Here is a 16,336-nt window from a genome sequence, read left to right on the forward strand (position 1 = left end):
GTTGTTGCAGTAGAAGGTTGCTGTGGCGTTTGATATGGCACGAGGACCTATAGGTAGACGCGGCAGCGACCGTTGTTGGATGATAGACCACGACGTACGCGCATGTGAAAATGCGATAACCAGAACAGTAGCGGCTATATAACTGGAGCTTGCCAATCTGACCTAGGTCGGTGCCTTGCATGCGGCCTTCCGATGTTGTGCCTTTCGGATGATGTGTCTTCGGATGGTGTACCACCGGATGTTGTACGAAATGAAGAGGAGAGAACGCTGATCTACGAAACGAAAATAAGGGAACGCCAACCTACCTGAAACTCAGACGTCAGATTCACTGCGAAAGTGTAACTGTTCTTTCACGTATGGCAAGTCTCCAACGTCCGCAAATAATAGTGCAAAAAAAGAGAACACAGGACATAGTTCTAGGCAGTATCAACTTGTATCCTGCAGTATACTCTGGATAACGATGATCCTGCTATCAGTCAAAGATGGGCAAAGAATCTGCTGATTCGCCAACTGCAGAAGCTTAGACTGGCAAAAAGAATAGCCCTGCGCTAACGCAGAACTAATACACTGAAACCCTTGGGCTTTGACTCATCGGAGGTTTGAACTCCGGACCTTCAGTGTACTAACGGGCTTTTGAGGGCCTTTGTTAGACTGACGTGATAACCAACTACACCAACGAGCCTTGCTTGATGAACTTTGGCCAAAAAGACCAAATAATGTACCAAGTCGAACAATGTACTTTTGCGTGGTACGATTTTTACAAGACGCGCCAACGACGATGAAGAAGTGGATTTCGATATTTGGGCCGAAAAGCTAAGCGTTCTACGGTCAAAGTGGGGAAATACATGTCACTGAGCAGACGTGGTTGGGTCAGGGGCCGGCGGTGCGCGATCACGAACCTACCTTTACCCGGGCGGACAAGAACACCAAACGCCATCATTACCATGATAGTCACTACGTTTCCAGTGCAGCTGGATCTTGAAGATCAGCAAACCATATCCAACCCTTGCCACGATCCGCAAACCATGGGATGACCTTGAGAACTGAAAAGCCCATGTCCGCTCACGACTTCGGCCCGATACCAGCAATAACCGATGCCAACGTTGCCGTCCCCGCGTTTTGTTAAGGTGCCCACAATTCCCGACAGCTTCAAACACCGACACGACGCATTGCTTCGAGATGAGGCATGGAAGCAAATGCCCCACAACAGCCTGCTGGCGCGCAGGCGGCCACCAACCCGGATGAGGATGAAGCTTCGAAGATCAAGAGGACGCAGATTGCGTGTCTGAACTGCAGGAAGAGGAAGAGTCGGTGTTTGCTGTAAGTGGCTGAGGTTTCTTGTTTGTTTGCGCGTCGGCGATTTGAAGCTTGCTTGGATTGAAGTTTGCGCGTGGACAGCTTGTGTCGCGACGCGAAATGCGCTTGCATATCGTATGTAGTTCTAACGTGGCGTTGCAGCGACTCCGACAACTCGATACCATGCCTAAGGTGCAAGCGCGACAACCTCGAATGCGTACTAGGTGGCAGCAACCGCGGCGGAAGACGCGAGCGCAAGAAGAAACGCGTCGATGAATCGCAGTCGCAATCTGAATCGCTACCACAACAGCCGCTCCCATCGCTGGCGAATACCGCACCCGAAGGAAGCTTTCACACGCTGGGCAATCTCGGAACAACATGGTCGCAAGACCCAGGCGTACAGCCTTTCGGCGAAGAGCTCCAAGCATCGCGCTCTGGCTCCTCGAATACCGATGAACTACCCTTTTCAAATCTGCAGAATCCGTCGGATGCGCTGGGCATACTCGCGAGGGTTGCTGGGGAGTCGAGCTCGAATGACGAGATCAACGGGACGGGTAGGAACAACAGCATAGGACATGCGCGAGGGTCATCTCTCAGCATGCCTGCGCCGCTGTCCTTCTCATACCCGTTGTTAGACCGCGGAATACTTACCGTGCATTCTCTATGCCAGCTACTTGTGCGCTTCCAACAGCAGTACCATCCATACTACCCACTCGCGCCAGCGCACGCCTTCGAAACATCGCGTCTATCAGACATGGTGAACAACGAGAAACACCTCCTCACAGCCATCCTCCTCATCGCTTCCAAAGACCTCGTCGACGAACCGCACATCTACGAAGCCTGTTCCGAGCACATGAAGAGCCTTGTCTCGACGTTGGCAGCGGGAGGCGATGCTGGCATCGAAGCAGTAGAAGCTCTACTCCTGCTCGCTGAGTGGGCGCCGTATACACAGCGTGGTTCTGGCAAGGTTGGAAAGGGCGAGGAAGACAAGGAGAGCTGGATGCATGTTGGTCTTGCTCTGAGGATCGCGTACTTCCTTGCTCTCGATCGGTACTCGTTCCGCTTCGTGGATCAGGGCAAGGATCCGGACCATCATCGCAAGCGCCTCATCTGGACGGCGGCATATGTGTCTGACCGTCATATTAGCATCAGAATCGGGAAGGCGTTCTGGTCGCGTGGACCGGGGCCTTTGACAACGCTGCGAAGAGAGGATTACCCATCGTTGATCCCCAAGAGCCCGAACGAAGAGGACCATGCTTCCATCTTCCAAGCGAATCTTGAACTCACGCAACTCTTCAGCAATGTCCACGATACTTTGTATTCGAACCCGAGCTCAAGCTTTCGATCGCAGATGAGCGGCAGCTACATCAAATTCATCGACGATTTCCGGTCAGCGATCTACGGGTGGAAGAGCGTATGGGGCACATTGACATGCTCTCCACCGCTCAAAGCATGTCTACTCATGTCATACGACTACCTCCGTCTCTACACCAACGCATTCGCCTTCCAAGCCACCGTCCTGCGCGCACTACCCTCCTCATCTACATCCACCGACCCCGTAGTCGGCACACCAGCCACCATGGCAAACGGCCGCATGCAAGTCCCCCAGCGCGTCTTCGTAAATAACGTCGGCGCAGTAGGCGACGCGCGCTTCATCTATGAGGGTCTCGACGCCGCAAAAGCGATTCTCACAACCGTGAACAACTTTGTCGATCCAGAGCGCTCCCTTCGTTTCATGCCATTGAGATACTACCTCTACCTCGTCTACGCCGGCGTCTTCCTCTACCGCGCCCGCTGCACCGGCGTCATAAGCGCAGACGAAGACCGCGCCATCCGCGCCATGATCAACGAAACCGTCGCCCGCCTCGAGCGCAGCGCCGTAGGAGCCGGCGCTGGCATCCAGCACCCCGGCTCCCGCTACTCACAACTCCTCAAGCTCCTCTGGGCAAAAGTGCCAAAGAAAGATAAAGCGAGTCGCTCTTCTTTCCGCCACCCGGGCACGCATATTGCCAGTAATCCAGTTGACCAGAATGGGTTCCCTCAACATCCTATTGTGGGCGCGAGTCCGCAGGCGAGTAGTAACGGGACGGGGGAGAGTCCGGCGCTTACGGAGCAGATGGGCGATTTTGGATGGACGGATTTGGGCGCTGTTAATGAGTTTGCGGTGGGTGGTGGTGGGGGGAACGCGCCGGCGGATGATGCGGCGTTGTGGAATGGGTTTTTGCCGCTGGATATGGGGTGGAATGCTCAGGGGCTTGGATTTGAGGGTATGGGGTTTGATTCTAATGAGCTGGGCATGTTGTTCTAGTTGAGGTGTTTTAATCGTTGGAAGGCGAATGACTGTGTATCATGAAGCATGGGTTTTGTAAGAAACAGCAAATCCTATCTGGTTATATTGTTCAAAACCTCTGAACGCCTCCAACGAAGTTTCATACTCGAAGGTCAAAATTCTCACTCATACGGAACGTCAATAGGATGTTCGTCAGTGGGGTCTCAAGCCATTCCGTGAGAAAGTTAGGCTATGCTATCCATACGTGCAAGTGACATGCCTTGCATACCGCAAAGGGTTGCGAAGATAGCCGGCCGATTTCCCCATATCTCATATCATCTCGTCCATTGTGGAAGTAGTATACAAGTGTCGTATGCAAGAAAGAAAGAAAGAAGAGAAAACCCGTAGTCAAACATATGCCAATGACGCAAGCCGATGCTCCTGTTGTCCGCGATCAATCATGCAGGCCGTATTCACTTGCGCTTCCCAGCCTTTGACCGCGTCGTCGGTCGCGACGGAGCGGCTTTGGCCTGACTTGCTGCTGTGGGCGCATCGAAAGACCGTGTTGCCTTCTTCTTGAGCACCTTTGTAGAGCCTTCGACGGTAGGCTCGTCTTCTGCCTTCCGCTTAAGAGAGGACTTGCTTGTGTTGGTCTCGGCGACATGAACGCTGCGTTTGAGGTCGGATGAAGGCGGTGATGGGGGCTGTTGCGTTGTCCCTTCCATCGTGTCGTCCTCTTCTTCCGCAGTGGTCTCTCCGTTCTTCCCGTTGCGCTGTTGGGCTACCCACGAAAGAAGCTTCTCTTCTGCTTCCGCATCGTCTTCGTCCTCTTCCCCACCTAGCATTGCCTCTGCCATCTCGCCTGCGATATCATCACCCGCGTCATTGTCTGTTGCCATGCGCATGGCAAACTCGAGCAGCTGTTGGGAGTCCATGCCGGTGAGCGGTCCGCCAGTAGCAGCGAGTTGCCGTTGCAATGCTGCCAATAGCGCGTCCTGTGGTATGCCGCCTTCTCCCTGGTCCATGCCGTCGTCACCTTCGTCGTCGATGTCTTCGTCATCGTCGTATGGGGGCGATGCGGGCTCGGTGACAAAGGCCATCTTTGCCTTTCCTTTGCCTGGCCGCGAAGATAGCGCTCCTGGTGAGCTTGGTGGTGAGCCTTTCGCCCATTCTGGTATGTCTGCGAGCTTCTCCCTCCAGTTCTTGAACAAAGCATATGGTTGCGCGTTGTCGTCGAGGGTCTTGGGCTTAGTTCCACGGCTCGCCTGTGAGCGCCAAACTATAGGCGAATGTCCCAGCGGTGTTGCCTCTGAATGTGTGTTCACGCTATCCTTGGCCAATCTCTTCCTGGCTGGTGCGCTCTTCACTGTCCGCTTCCTCTTCAAGCCTGCTTTTGCGCCCTTGACATCAAGCGCTTGAAACTTGGTATCATCGTAGCCGTCCGACGCGTACTCGAGGTCGTTGAAGTAGTCGAAGCGGTCCCAGTCGTCTTCCATGTCCTCGTCGCCGCATGTCGCTGGTGGTGGTGAGGCGACGGCGTGCTCTGCAAGGTCGTCGGCGGCCATGTATTCGTCTTCGACGTAGAAGAAGTCGCCTTCGTAATCATCGTAGTCATCGTCGTAATCGCTCATGTTGGGTAGGACCGGTGGTCGTGTATGCGATCACATGCGCTGAGTGCGGTCGAGGACGTCGTTTGCGATGCGATGCGCGACCGTACAGGTTCGTGGCGCGAAAGGCGGGGTGATGACAGAGGTGATGGCAGAGGTGACGACGTGATTGCGCTTCTGCGTGGTTGGGGCGTAGGGTCGAGTCGAGGTCGCGCAGTCGGGGTGAGTAAGGGTATGACGCGGGCGTGCAGAGCGCTCCTCTCCTCCCTGAGTGCACGGTGGTCATCAGCGCAACCCCAAGCCACCAATTCGAGGGAGTCAAGACCAGCGGAGAGAAGGCAACTCGGCATGTGTGACTGCCCGTGCAACTCCAGATGCCGCCATATGCTCCTTCCCTATCGAGGGGCCCGAGATGCAACTTCCGCATCTGTTTGCTACAGTAAACACGAAGCGCGCCTTCCCCGCGAACGGCTCCACGCGGCTTAACAACACCGAGGCTCCCCAAACTTCCTTCCGCCATGCCACGAACAAAGTGCTTCTGTAGCTGTTCAATCAATCTTTTTGCTCCATATACCCATTTGTGACCATGCGTGCCTTTAGAAAGTCCACTCACCTCTCGCGCCAGCTTCTTGCTACCAATGGCGCCCGCTACAACTCTACCATTGCGCCCGCTGCCAAACCGCTTACTTCTGTCCTCATAGCGAATCGCGGAGAGATTGCACTGTGAGCTTCTTGACCAAATCCCCAAATCTAGAACTAACACGGTTGCAGACGAGTTGGAAGAACAGCTTCAGAATACGGCATCAAGACCACGACCCTCTTTACCGACCCAGATGCTCGATCGCAACATGCGCTGAGCTCGCCCTACGCCGTAAACCTGGGGGACCCCTCCGCATATCTTGATGGAGACCGTATAATACAAATCGCGAAAGAGCAAGGATGCCAGGGCATACATCCGGGCTACGGCTTTGTAAGAGCTCATGTACACGATGAGGTAGAATAAGGCTAACAGAAAGATAGCTGAGCGAGAACCCTACATTCGCAAGGAAATGTACAGACGCCGGTCTCACATTCATCGGACCACCATGGCAAGCAATCGAGTCCATGGGGAGCAAGAGGTAGGTGACCAGCATATACTCAAGCCATCGTAACTAACAAATAGAAGTGAGTCGAAAGACATCATGACCAAAGCTGGCGTTCCCTGTATCCCAGGCTACCACGGTTCCGAACAAGACCCAGCGTACCTCAAAGAACAGGCCGCGAGCATCGGCTACCCCGTACTCCTCAAAGCCGTCAAGGGCGGCGGCGGCAAGGGCATGCGCATCGTCAACACCGAAGCCGAGTTCTTCGACCAACTCGCGTCGGCGAAATCAGAGGCGCGGAATTCCTTCGGTGACGAAATCATGCTAGTGGAGAAGTACATCACCACGCCTCGCCACATCGAAGTCCAGGTCTTCGCCGACAAGCATGGCAACTGCGTCGCGCTTGGAGAGAGAGACTGCAGTATACAACGCCGGCATCAGAAGATCCTCGAAGAGTCACCAGCACCGCATCTGGATGAGGCCATCAGGCAGGACATTTGGGAGAAGGCGAGACAAGCTGCACTCGCAGTGGGATACGAAGGAGCAGGAACAGTCGAGTTCATCTTTGACAACGAGACGGGTGAATTCTTCTTCATGGAGATGAACACAAGATTGCAAGTCGAACACCCCGTCACAGAAATGGTGACTGGTGAGGACCTTGTGAGATGGCAACTTATCGTTGCCGAGGGCGGGAAGCTACCTCTTACCCAACAGGAGATTGAACAGAGGATCAAGGAGAGGGGTCATGCCATCGAAGCGCGCATCTACGCCGAGAACCCAGACATGAACTTCATTCCTGACTCTGGTCTCTTGCTCCACCTGAAGACACCGACCCCCACGTCCACCGTTCGTATCGACTCTGGTTTCATTGCTGGCGACGAAGTCTCCTCTCACTACGACCCCATGATCTCCAAACTCATCGTTCAAGGTCCGACACGCGAGGCTGCAATCCAGAAGCTTCGGGCCGCCCTAGAAGAGTACGAAGTCGCGGGTCCTATAACAAACATCGAGTTCATCAAGCGCATGTGTGTATCCCCAGACTTCGTCGCTGGTGATGTAGAGACAGGATACATCCAAAAACACCACGCCGAGCTCTTCACACCCGAGGCTCCAGCACCAGAAGTCTATGCACAAGCCGCCCTTGGCCTTGCGCTACAAGAGATCTCATCATCGAGAGGAGACGTATGGACAGGGCCACCCGTGACAGCCGTAGGATTCGGCTTCAGCAGCTCATACCAACAGCGCGAATTCAATCTCATCGAGATCCCCGCCGACGGCAAGGGCGAAGCCACAGCAACAAAAGTCAGCATCCGACAAACCAGCCCCCAGCAATTCGACATCAGCGTCGGCGACAAGACATACAGCAACGTCACATCCACCTTCTCCCCTTCCAGCAACACACTCACATCCTTCTACCCCCACACCCGCCTAGCAACAACCTTCATCCGCGACGAAGACCGCCTCACCCTCTTCCATCTCGGCCGCCAGTACCGCCTCAAACTCGCCATGCCGGAGTGGACAAAGAAGGCGCTCGGCGTCAAGGACGTGGCCAATAGTGTCCTCGCCCCCATGCCCTGCAAGGTCCTCAGAGTGGAAGTCGAAGAGGGTCAGGAGGTCAAGAAGGACCAGGCGCTTGTCGTTATCGAGAGTATGAAGATGGAGACTGTGATCAGGAGTCCGAGTCATGGGATAGTGAAGCGCATTGTTCATGGCAAGGGTGATTTGTGTAAGGCGGGGACTGCGTTGGTGGAGTTTGAGGAGCCGGAGGGGGAGGCGAAGGAGTGATTTTTTGTTTACAGAAAAAAGTTGATATGTATATATGAGCGCGAAAATATGAGATTTTATGAGTTACGTCGCTCGGTTCAGAGTGTGGTGTTGAGGCAGAATATTTTTCCAAGTGTAATTGTGGTTACAATGTGTGAAATATCAGGGCAAGTACATCAACAAAAAGCCACGACCACAAGGCCTTGAACGACGTCACAAGCACTTTAGGTGATCATTCTGACCAGAGATGAGATGAAAACAAATAATGTTGCCAGATACCAGTGTCACACACATGTACTGAATTGTGGCGTTACACGTCTTCATACGGAGTAGCCCACGAGGAAATGAAGGAAAATATGTAAACCACGCAGGAAGTACTTCATCATGGCAGTAGAAGTTTTCAATGTTGTCACAAGCTAGTCTATTGTTCGTACACGTGCTCAAGATATTGATATTCAACCAGTGCACTCTAGACGATGGGGAGATGTGCCGTAAAGACGACCAATCTCAGACTTGTCGATGTATGGGCATTGGGATGTTATAGAGGCAGACGTCTCGCATAACGCACAACACATGCGAGACGTCTGTCTCTACAACATCATAATACCTATACAGCGACAAGTGGAGCGAGAGCCATACAGCGTATGACCCCACCGTCTGGATTCTCTACGTATCAAAGTATTGTAGCAGCCTCGCATACTTGAGGCAGCCGCATCATTTGTGTACGCACTGCGCGGCACCCTCAATTCGCTTCTCCATTCACAAGAGAGACCGTGGTACTGTGCGTAGCACAAGCCAGCCGATCGTTGCTCTCTGCGTCCTTGCCCAGGTATCAACTTCATGTTCGTCTAACCAAGGTGTTGAGCTCGGCGGAGCAGTTGCCCTATAGTCGATGGTAGGCGTGAGGGAAGTGTGGACGAGGGACGAGGTGGGTGTGAGACGTAAATACGGCGGCCATGAGGTGTTGGAAGTGGCCCCCATGGTAGGATATCCTATGTAGTAATCATTTGAGTGAGGTATGGTGGACGTAGATGTGCAAGGACTGAGGCCGTAGGATCACGATAATCTGGTCTTACCCTTAGTTCTTAGAAGCGTACTGGATCTCCAGTTCGTACTGATCGTAGGCATTGGGCCGTGATGGGATAGCTGGTCTGGTACCCGGCTGGAGAGAATGCTCCAGAAAACAAGAGTCGTGACTAGGGAGACGTGGCCATGACCTCAGTAAACATCGGGTTGTCCTCTGGACAGGACACGTCCTTGTACGTCAACAGCTGGCACTGCTGGTACTCATGACCTCTCTGATCAAGGCATCGCTGTGCAGAGCATCTCAACTCCCAGTGCGGATCGGATGGGCACTTACTGGGCCTCCCTTCCGCCTCGGATTCAGCGATCAGTCATCGATCCTGAGCACCATTGTATGGGGAAGCCCTCCGCGGCCCACATTAAGCTGACACCCAGCGAGTCTGATCTTCACCAGGTCTGGCGAGACCACAAAAGGTTCGCGGAGCCGGTCATGGCTGCACGCATCAGCTGTTCATACTGACGACTCTGTAACGGGGCAATGAGGCCGACGACTGTAATGACGAGGCTTCCCCTCCAGTGCATCGCAATGCAGTCCGTGACTTCGAAACGCCCAAGGCAGTAACTCCCCCACCTCAACACTGCAGTAGTCTGTGGCGAAGAAAGTTTCCAATCAGGTATTCTAGTCATCTCTGGTGCCGGACTTGCGGTTTACTACCCTTGCCCAACCTGTGACTGGTTGGAGGCGCAAGTTGGGCTTGCTTCAGAACAAGTTGCTTTAGGCCACTGGCAATCCCGGTAGTTGGCCCCCCTTGCTCCTCCCGTGGACCAGGAACATCCTGTGAGCAAAATTGGCCAACGGGATGACTGCCAGCTCATCTATGTTCCCCGCACACTTGCGTTTCGCTTCACGCCTCACTTGCTTTTGAGCAGTCGTTACGAGGCCTGGATCTCTCTCGGATCAAGGCGGACAGTTAGAACAACGGCAGGTTGATGCTGATCTTGGGTAGCAATCGCATGTATAGTAAGCCGCAGTGTGACGCGTCAATAGGTGGGCCGATAGGGTAAAGAGCGTTGAGATCTGATGAGAACTACACTACAGTGTATGTTGGGGTTTGACTGTACCGACTGTGAGGGTCGATGATGAGATGGTTTGAGCCGTTAAAGGTTATCAAGCTACACAGGTGGTTGGGAGTGGGCGATGGTGTTGTCAGTCGAAATCAGGCAATCACTGACGACTACTCTTCCGATTCATCATCCAGAATGGAGCAAGCGGTCCGAGTATCTCGAAACGTTCAGACTTCATGCGGCGCAATGCGAGTGTTCCAACCCGGGGCATTCCTCCGCTGCGCATGTCAAGAGTGGCACACCGGTTGTTGTTATCTATGAGGGCGTTCTCAGCGGCACGCGCATGCGACGTGCTGTTAATCAGAAAACCCTGATCTTAAGCCCGATGAGTTCCCACCAACGGCATTCCAGAAGGATGTTGCTGCTTGTAGAGACTGGACTGTGACATCTTTGACTGGCAAGATGTTCCCAGCGCGATAACCGATCCATAATTGCCAGGTCGTACGACCAGGTTGAAACAAGACGAGGGAGCCCAGGAAACCAGATCCTAGGTGAAATACAAGGCTGTTGGCGAGAGAGATGTTAGCCTCGATCGTTTGAGTTTGGAGGCGCCCGGCTGTCAATGCGGGACGCGATCGTGAAACACCAGTCTGAGCATCTTCTCGAACATGTCAACGTTTCATGAGATCTCGGTATCTTCGAACCGACAATTGCATCGCATACACTACAACTATGCGCTATGCGTCGGCTCGCAGGTCTTCGCATGTTCCGAAGGCGCAGAAGTATCAGCGGTACGCGGTGGTCCCAAAGCTATTTCGAGTGACGAAATATCTGTGTAAGTTTCGGGGCTGTTGTACTAGGTTCAATGTCGTGAAACCAGTCCTTTGGGATTATTCGAGTCCGATCTGCTGTTACACGCTACACGTGGCGCATGGGGATGTAGTTCCGCTTCTCGTTTGTGGTCGCGTTCAGCGCTCTGGATGTGCTATGCGCAGCAAGGAGAAGGACGTGAAGAAGATGCAACCAAAAGGAGGCTGAGCTCGGCGCTTTGTTCACTTCACGTGCACCAAACGAGCTTACGGAGGAGATTGCAGATCGTGATCAGTTAATTCTGCCATCAATCAGTGCTCGGTCGCGCCGAGATGACTTGACAAAGGCCCTCCAGTCAGGCTTGAGATGGCTTGAGATGACTTGAGATGACGATATGGGAAACTGCGCATGAACAGAGCAAGCGTACATGCAATTGCAAGGCTGTTGCGTCAAAGCTCTTGACTCGAGTTCGCGAAAAAGCATGGAGCATTGGGCGAGCACAATGGTCACCGCTTCCTTCCAGAAGGCCGCTAGAAGGATACTAAGATCGTGAAACTTAACCCAGGGCCAATTACAAGTCGTATCGCGACTGGAGTACGCACACAGCTCCAGTTAGGCAAGCCTCAAAGTTATTTTTTTCTGCAGCGTAGGGCGGACTGCATCTGACAGAAGGGCCGACTTCGCATGGTCCCAATCTCTAATGCAATGCACCTCATGCAGTGCTGATTCTAGGACCAAATATGGACGCACGTACTGATGCCTTCCAAGAGCAATCTCTCGACCAGCTTATGGACCGAAAACTCATGTACGGGTATCGTGAGCCAAATCGGCGCCAGTGACATTGTCATGTAAGATCCGGAAAAAGGTGAATGTATGACCGAGCGCATTTGAGCCGAGATAGAGCCAGCAGTACGCACCCGCATGATATCGACAACCCAGCCACCAAGAATTCCACCGAGAAGGCCATCTCCTGATACTTTGCCAAGCGCATATCAAGAAGGCTCGGTTGTGGGTCGCATATGGAACTGGCTGTTTCTATTCCAGTCACGCGCTTCGGAGAGATGCGTTGTAGAAATAAAACATACGCGTCATTAAATCAATGTGTTACAAGCTGCTTGGATAACGGCAACGGATATACATAGAACGCGGGATCACACTGTCCTTCGATGTTTATGTTGTTGTGGCTTCTCCATCGAGAATATCGAAGAGGCTGGGCCTAGATGGCTAATAAGCCGAGGCGGCCAATTCGCACAGTAGGGTGGTAGCTTGATGCAGTGCATCGGGAGCTAGCGCTGACTGACATCATGAAAAACAGCGGTTAACGTGATGCTGCATCCATCAGCCCATGTCGAATCCTTTCCACAAGTGCCCGCTCGAATCAGTGCCGCCGCAAGGCCTGGTGAGAACAGGGAAAGGACGGGAGACCGGCCGGACCTTGTTGCAGCTCGATGATATCGACTGGGATGGCACGGATCACTCCGTCTCATGATTAAAGCCGGCAGAAGGAGAGTACTCCTTGAGCCAATGAGCACAAAGCTGTCGCCTGTCAGAAATGCCGCTTATGCAGTAACGTTCGCAAGTGAAGGCTCGGCTGGAGAAATAGCGATTTCAAAGCAGGACGAGAAGGTCTAGTCCTTCACTCCCAAATTGCGAAACTTGTGGCACTGCGGCATCTTGGGCGCGTACTCGTGTTCGGCACAATGCTTGCCTGGAGCCCACTCATGATATACCCCGGGAAACAGATGTCGGATAGACACCCAAGCTGCACCACGACCCTCAAGGGATGCGGGAAGCAAGGTCGAGGGGGCCTGGAGATCTTCCAACCGGGTGGGTGACTGGAGCTCGCATCACCAGCATCAAGATCTTATCGCACAATCTGATAGACATTCCTGCATCGCTTCTTTGGATGTGACTGATATCTGCCGATAGAGTTGCAATAAGCAAATGCAGGCCTAGGCCCATCAGAGCTGCCTAGCCTATTCCACACGACAGCTGCCGCGAGCGGAGAAAACTTGACAATGTAAAAATGGTCGATGTGATGGGGCTCACCTGCCGATCGCTCCCCGGTCGGTCAATAAGCAGAGAACCTTCGGTAGATGAACCATCGGGGCCTGCGACCGCACTGCGCATATCATGGTAGCTTTATGTGACGTTATTTCCACGCGCGAAATCACGAATCGGGGGTATGCGGTAGTGGTAGCGGTGGTGTGCAGCATGATCCAGTGTGCAATGCTGGTGGTGAGCGAGAGACTTGCGGGACGAGTCGGATCCATGTACGGTAGCGTCGCGCACCTTGTCCCTTGTGATCGTCGACCGTTGATGCCCAGGCATGTATCCCTGCTTCCCGCGAGCGGACAACGGTGTGCAAAATGTGGTTGGCCAAAACGATGGCCTGTCAACCAAATAACCGTACGCGAAGGCAACAACCATGACGCCCTCGCGATATTGGGCGTAACAGAGCGTTCTTGATTAACGGTTATCATGGAAGCGACACCACGAACGGAGTTGGAGGCTGTTGTAGAACCTGGCGGCGGGCGACGCGCGAGAATGTCGACGAGCCACCCCAGCTGACCTTGGCCGTCATGCACGTCGCCGTCAGCCGTGTTTGCACCACGTTGCGGAGACACACAGCTAATCATTACATATGGGTGGAGTGAGAAGAGCAACCCGATGTAACACGGCATCGTTTTCGCTGACAAGATCGACATGGCTATGTCCACATCTTGTGCAACTAGTGCAAGCGTGGCTAATCGTCAAAGCGTGAAGAGGCGCCGCCTGAGGGTGTTCAGGAGGAGTTCGGCTTGCACAAAGTTGGCAGTGAAGATTTTGAATTGCCAAATCCGCAGTGGATGCGCATGCTGACGGTGAGAGAGTGAATGCGCGCGCCCTTGTGCGCCGCGAGTTGGGCGGCGGAGGTAGTCACCAAGTGTTGTGTTGTATCGAAATGTAGCGGGCGGCGTCAGAATAGAGTTGATGGTCGCTCGGTACCTGACCTATCTCCCTTGTCGTGAACAAGGCCAGCAAGCGTGCTCCCAGGGTTTCTCCGCACTGCGAACGCCTCGCTCGGAACTTTTACAAGCCCAGGTCCCATGCCACGATCATCGTGACAGGGAGGGTAATGCTCACAACATGTAACGGCGCGCTGTTTCCAACGCGATCTTCTCGAAGCCTGGCACCGAGACATGCCGAACAGAACAAGAGTATTTGTGTTGGTCGCGTCTCGTGTTTCAGTGCGCATGTGATACGTGAGGACAAGCGCGCAGAAGCAGGCTTGAGACGTCCGAGAAGGGCACGGCATTACAGCATTGAATTGACGCCGGAAGCGATGGAGCAAATGCACCGAGACGGCTGCAGACGTGTATTGCTATCGCGATGGGCTAAGCGGCTATTCGCCCGGATGTTGTAGCGGAGTTTATCGACGCGTGTTGCGCGCGTTGAGCATGAGGGCAATTTTACTGGGAATAGCCACAGCAGCAATGGGATGGCAGGGCTGTCTGGCGCATTGAAGGCGGTCCTGCCACGATGCGGCCCCTGAAGCAGCAGTTTGCTCGGTGGCATGGCTCCGCAGAGGTTGCGAACCCGACGTCCCAGGGCCGATCAGCGGCGATTTGAGCAGGCAGCCCATGACCCGTTTCCCGAGAAGCATCTCCGTGTGGCAGCATCAGGCATGGCGGTGCCGATCAGGCCTCGATGGCGATTGGAGGCTGCGGGCGTGCATCGGCCAGTCACAGCGGGCGACGTTGGGGGCACAAAGAGACATGCTGGTGAGCCGTTTTGGGCGTCTGCTCACCGGCGCCACGGTCCAATGGCGTGCGAGACGGCGGGGCGCTGGGCTGGGTGGTGCAACTGCTAAAACGGTCGACTAGCGGCGGTGAATTGGACTCGAAGGACGCGTCAGAGCAGCGGCGGGCGGAGCACCGTGTGCCCTGGGCGAGATGAAATGGCAGAAGCAGCAGGTGGCATCGTGTGCGAGCTATAGCAGGCCGGATTAAGACGCCATGGGTGCGAGGGAGGTACCGCGGGGTCGCGACTGCCATGTCGAGGATTTAGCCGAGCGAGGCAGGGGCGACGAGCATGCGACGGGCAGGCGCGATGGCGATGACGGCAGCTGCTATCAGTCTCACGTCGCGAAGGAACCGCTAGCTCGTCCTCGAGTGCTGTCTTTTGCTCTGGTTCTGCTCTGGGCAGCAAGCCCCCACCCGCCCAAAGCCTGACCGTCACGTGCTCCACCGGACGCGACAGCGGGCAGCACGACGACGCGCCTTTTCCATCAAACAGCAGCTCCATCCTCGCAGTAGCAGCACCCACCCTCCGCGACGACATCGCCATCGACCAGGGCTATTCCGCCGGCGATCCCTGATCCCGGCCCCTTCGCATCCGCGGCTTGGGCGCTCGAAACAGCTGCTCCGTCCGAGCGTGCAGCAGAGCAGGGAGGTGGCTGTTCCAGGTTGATTTAACGACCGACTCCACCCTCGGCCCTCCCACCGCCTTTGCAGACTCTCCTCGCTGCCTTTCCCTAGACGTCGCTAGCGCCACCTGCTCTGCGCGTGAAATTGCGCAGGCCACGCTACTGCATCGCTCCCCAACCCTCGTCCACCGCTGCGCCCGGACCCTCGCAGCCCGGATCCTTCGACGTCTACCACCGCGCAATAATAACAATGTCGCAGCCAAAAATCCCAGATAGGGCCCGCAAGTATAAGGAAGACCCGGCGCCTGTAGCGTCGCAAAAGATGGTGAGTTGCCTCTGCTTCCTTGCACCCCCTACCACGCACGCTCGACCACCTGCATCATCCCATACACTCGCTACCCTCCGCTCGCTCCCATCTTGATCGGCCCTGCCGCACCCTCGACCGTTGGAGTTTCGTCGTGCGCGTCGCAGAACCCTTCCCTAAACCCGTCACCGCCGCTGGTAGCTTCACACTCGCGCTTTTTGCATGCTGCAGCAGCCACTGCACGTCGCGGCCACACACAACGAGTTACCCCAGCTCCGGCGCGTCTCTGCCTACATGGTATGCCCTTCCCGCCAAGCAGCCCTGCTACCCAAAACCCGCCTCCCCTGTCGCACTTGCCAAAGCTTTCCTTGTCTCCTCTGAAGCCAGTCCAAGCCTCTTGTCACGCAGCCTACCAGCAGCGGAATCCCTGCCATCCTAGCAGCCTTCCGCTCCCACCGCTGGTCCGCTCTGTGTTGTCAACGTTGCGAAGTCCCGCCCTGCTTTCTTTAGTCTGCCCTTCCCATCCTATAAACTATACCCTACCGTCCTGTCTTTTTCCAGACCCTGCCCCTCGCCTACCACGCTGCTGCTGCACATCCGTCGCTACACCCTAGCCGCCCAGCCAACCACAGCGACCCGCACCCCCACCTCTCACCTTGCTTGCACCCCCAGCCCCGATCACCACCACAGCACCGAGAGTCGACGCTT

General features: G+C 54.8%; 3 protein-coding genes and 1 non-coding gene across 4 annotated transcripts; 2 read left to right on the forward strand and 2 right to left on the reverse strand.

Moving 5' to 3' along the window:
• Positions 1-584: 584 nt before the first annotated feature.
• Positions 585-682, reverse strand: J4E90_003443. Its single transcript has one exon. It is a non-coding gene; the product is annotated as a tRNA-Val (tRNA).
• A 504-nt stretch (positions 683-1,186) lies between these two features.
• On the forward strand, positions 1,187-3,604 carry J4E90_003444 (uncharacterized protein; the record flags this gene model as incomplete). The annotated part of the gene is made up of 2 exons (XM_051433013.1): positions 1,187-1,320; positions 1,459-3,604. The coding sequence occupies 2 exons, from the start codon at positions 1,187-1,189 to the stop codon at positions 3,602-3,604; spliced, it is 2,280 nt and encodes a 759-aa protein (XP_051292911.1).
• A 434-nt stretch (positions 3,605-4,038) lies between these two features.
• J4E90_003445 (uncharacterized protein) lies at positions 4,039-5,196 on the reverse strand (the record flags this gene model as incomplete). Its single annotated transcript, XM_051433014.1, has 1 exon — positions 4,039-5,196. The coding sequence occupies one exon, from the start codon at positions 5,194-5,196 to the stop codon at positions 4,039-4,041; it is 1,158 nt and encodes a 385-aa protein (XP_051292912.1).
• A 562-nt stretch (positions 5,197-5,758) lies between these two features.
• Positions 5,759-8,039, forward strand: J4E90_003446 (uncharacterized protein; the record flags this gene model as incomplete). The annotated part of the gene is made up of 4 exons (XM_051433015.1): positions 5,759-5,895; positions 5,944-6,142; positions 6,193-6,290; positions 6,338-8,039. The coding sequence occupies 4 exons, from the start codon at positions 5,759-5,761 to the stop codon at positions 8,037-8,039; spliced, it is 2,136 nt and encodes a 711-aa protein (XP_051292913.1).
• Positions 8,040-16,336: the final 8,297 nt, after the last annotated feature.

The sequence above is a fragment of the Alternaria incomplexa genome (genome assembly GCF_024043165.1).
Source record: "Alternaria incomplexa strain BMP 0042 chromosome Unknown scaffold_4, whole genome shotgun sequence".
NCBI classification, from domain to species: Eukaryota; Fungi; Ascomycota; class Dothideomycetes; order Pleosporales; family Pleosporaceae; genus Alternaria; species Alternaria incomplexa.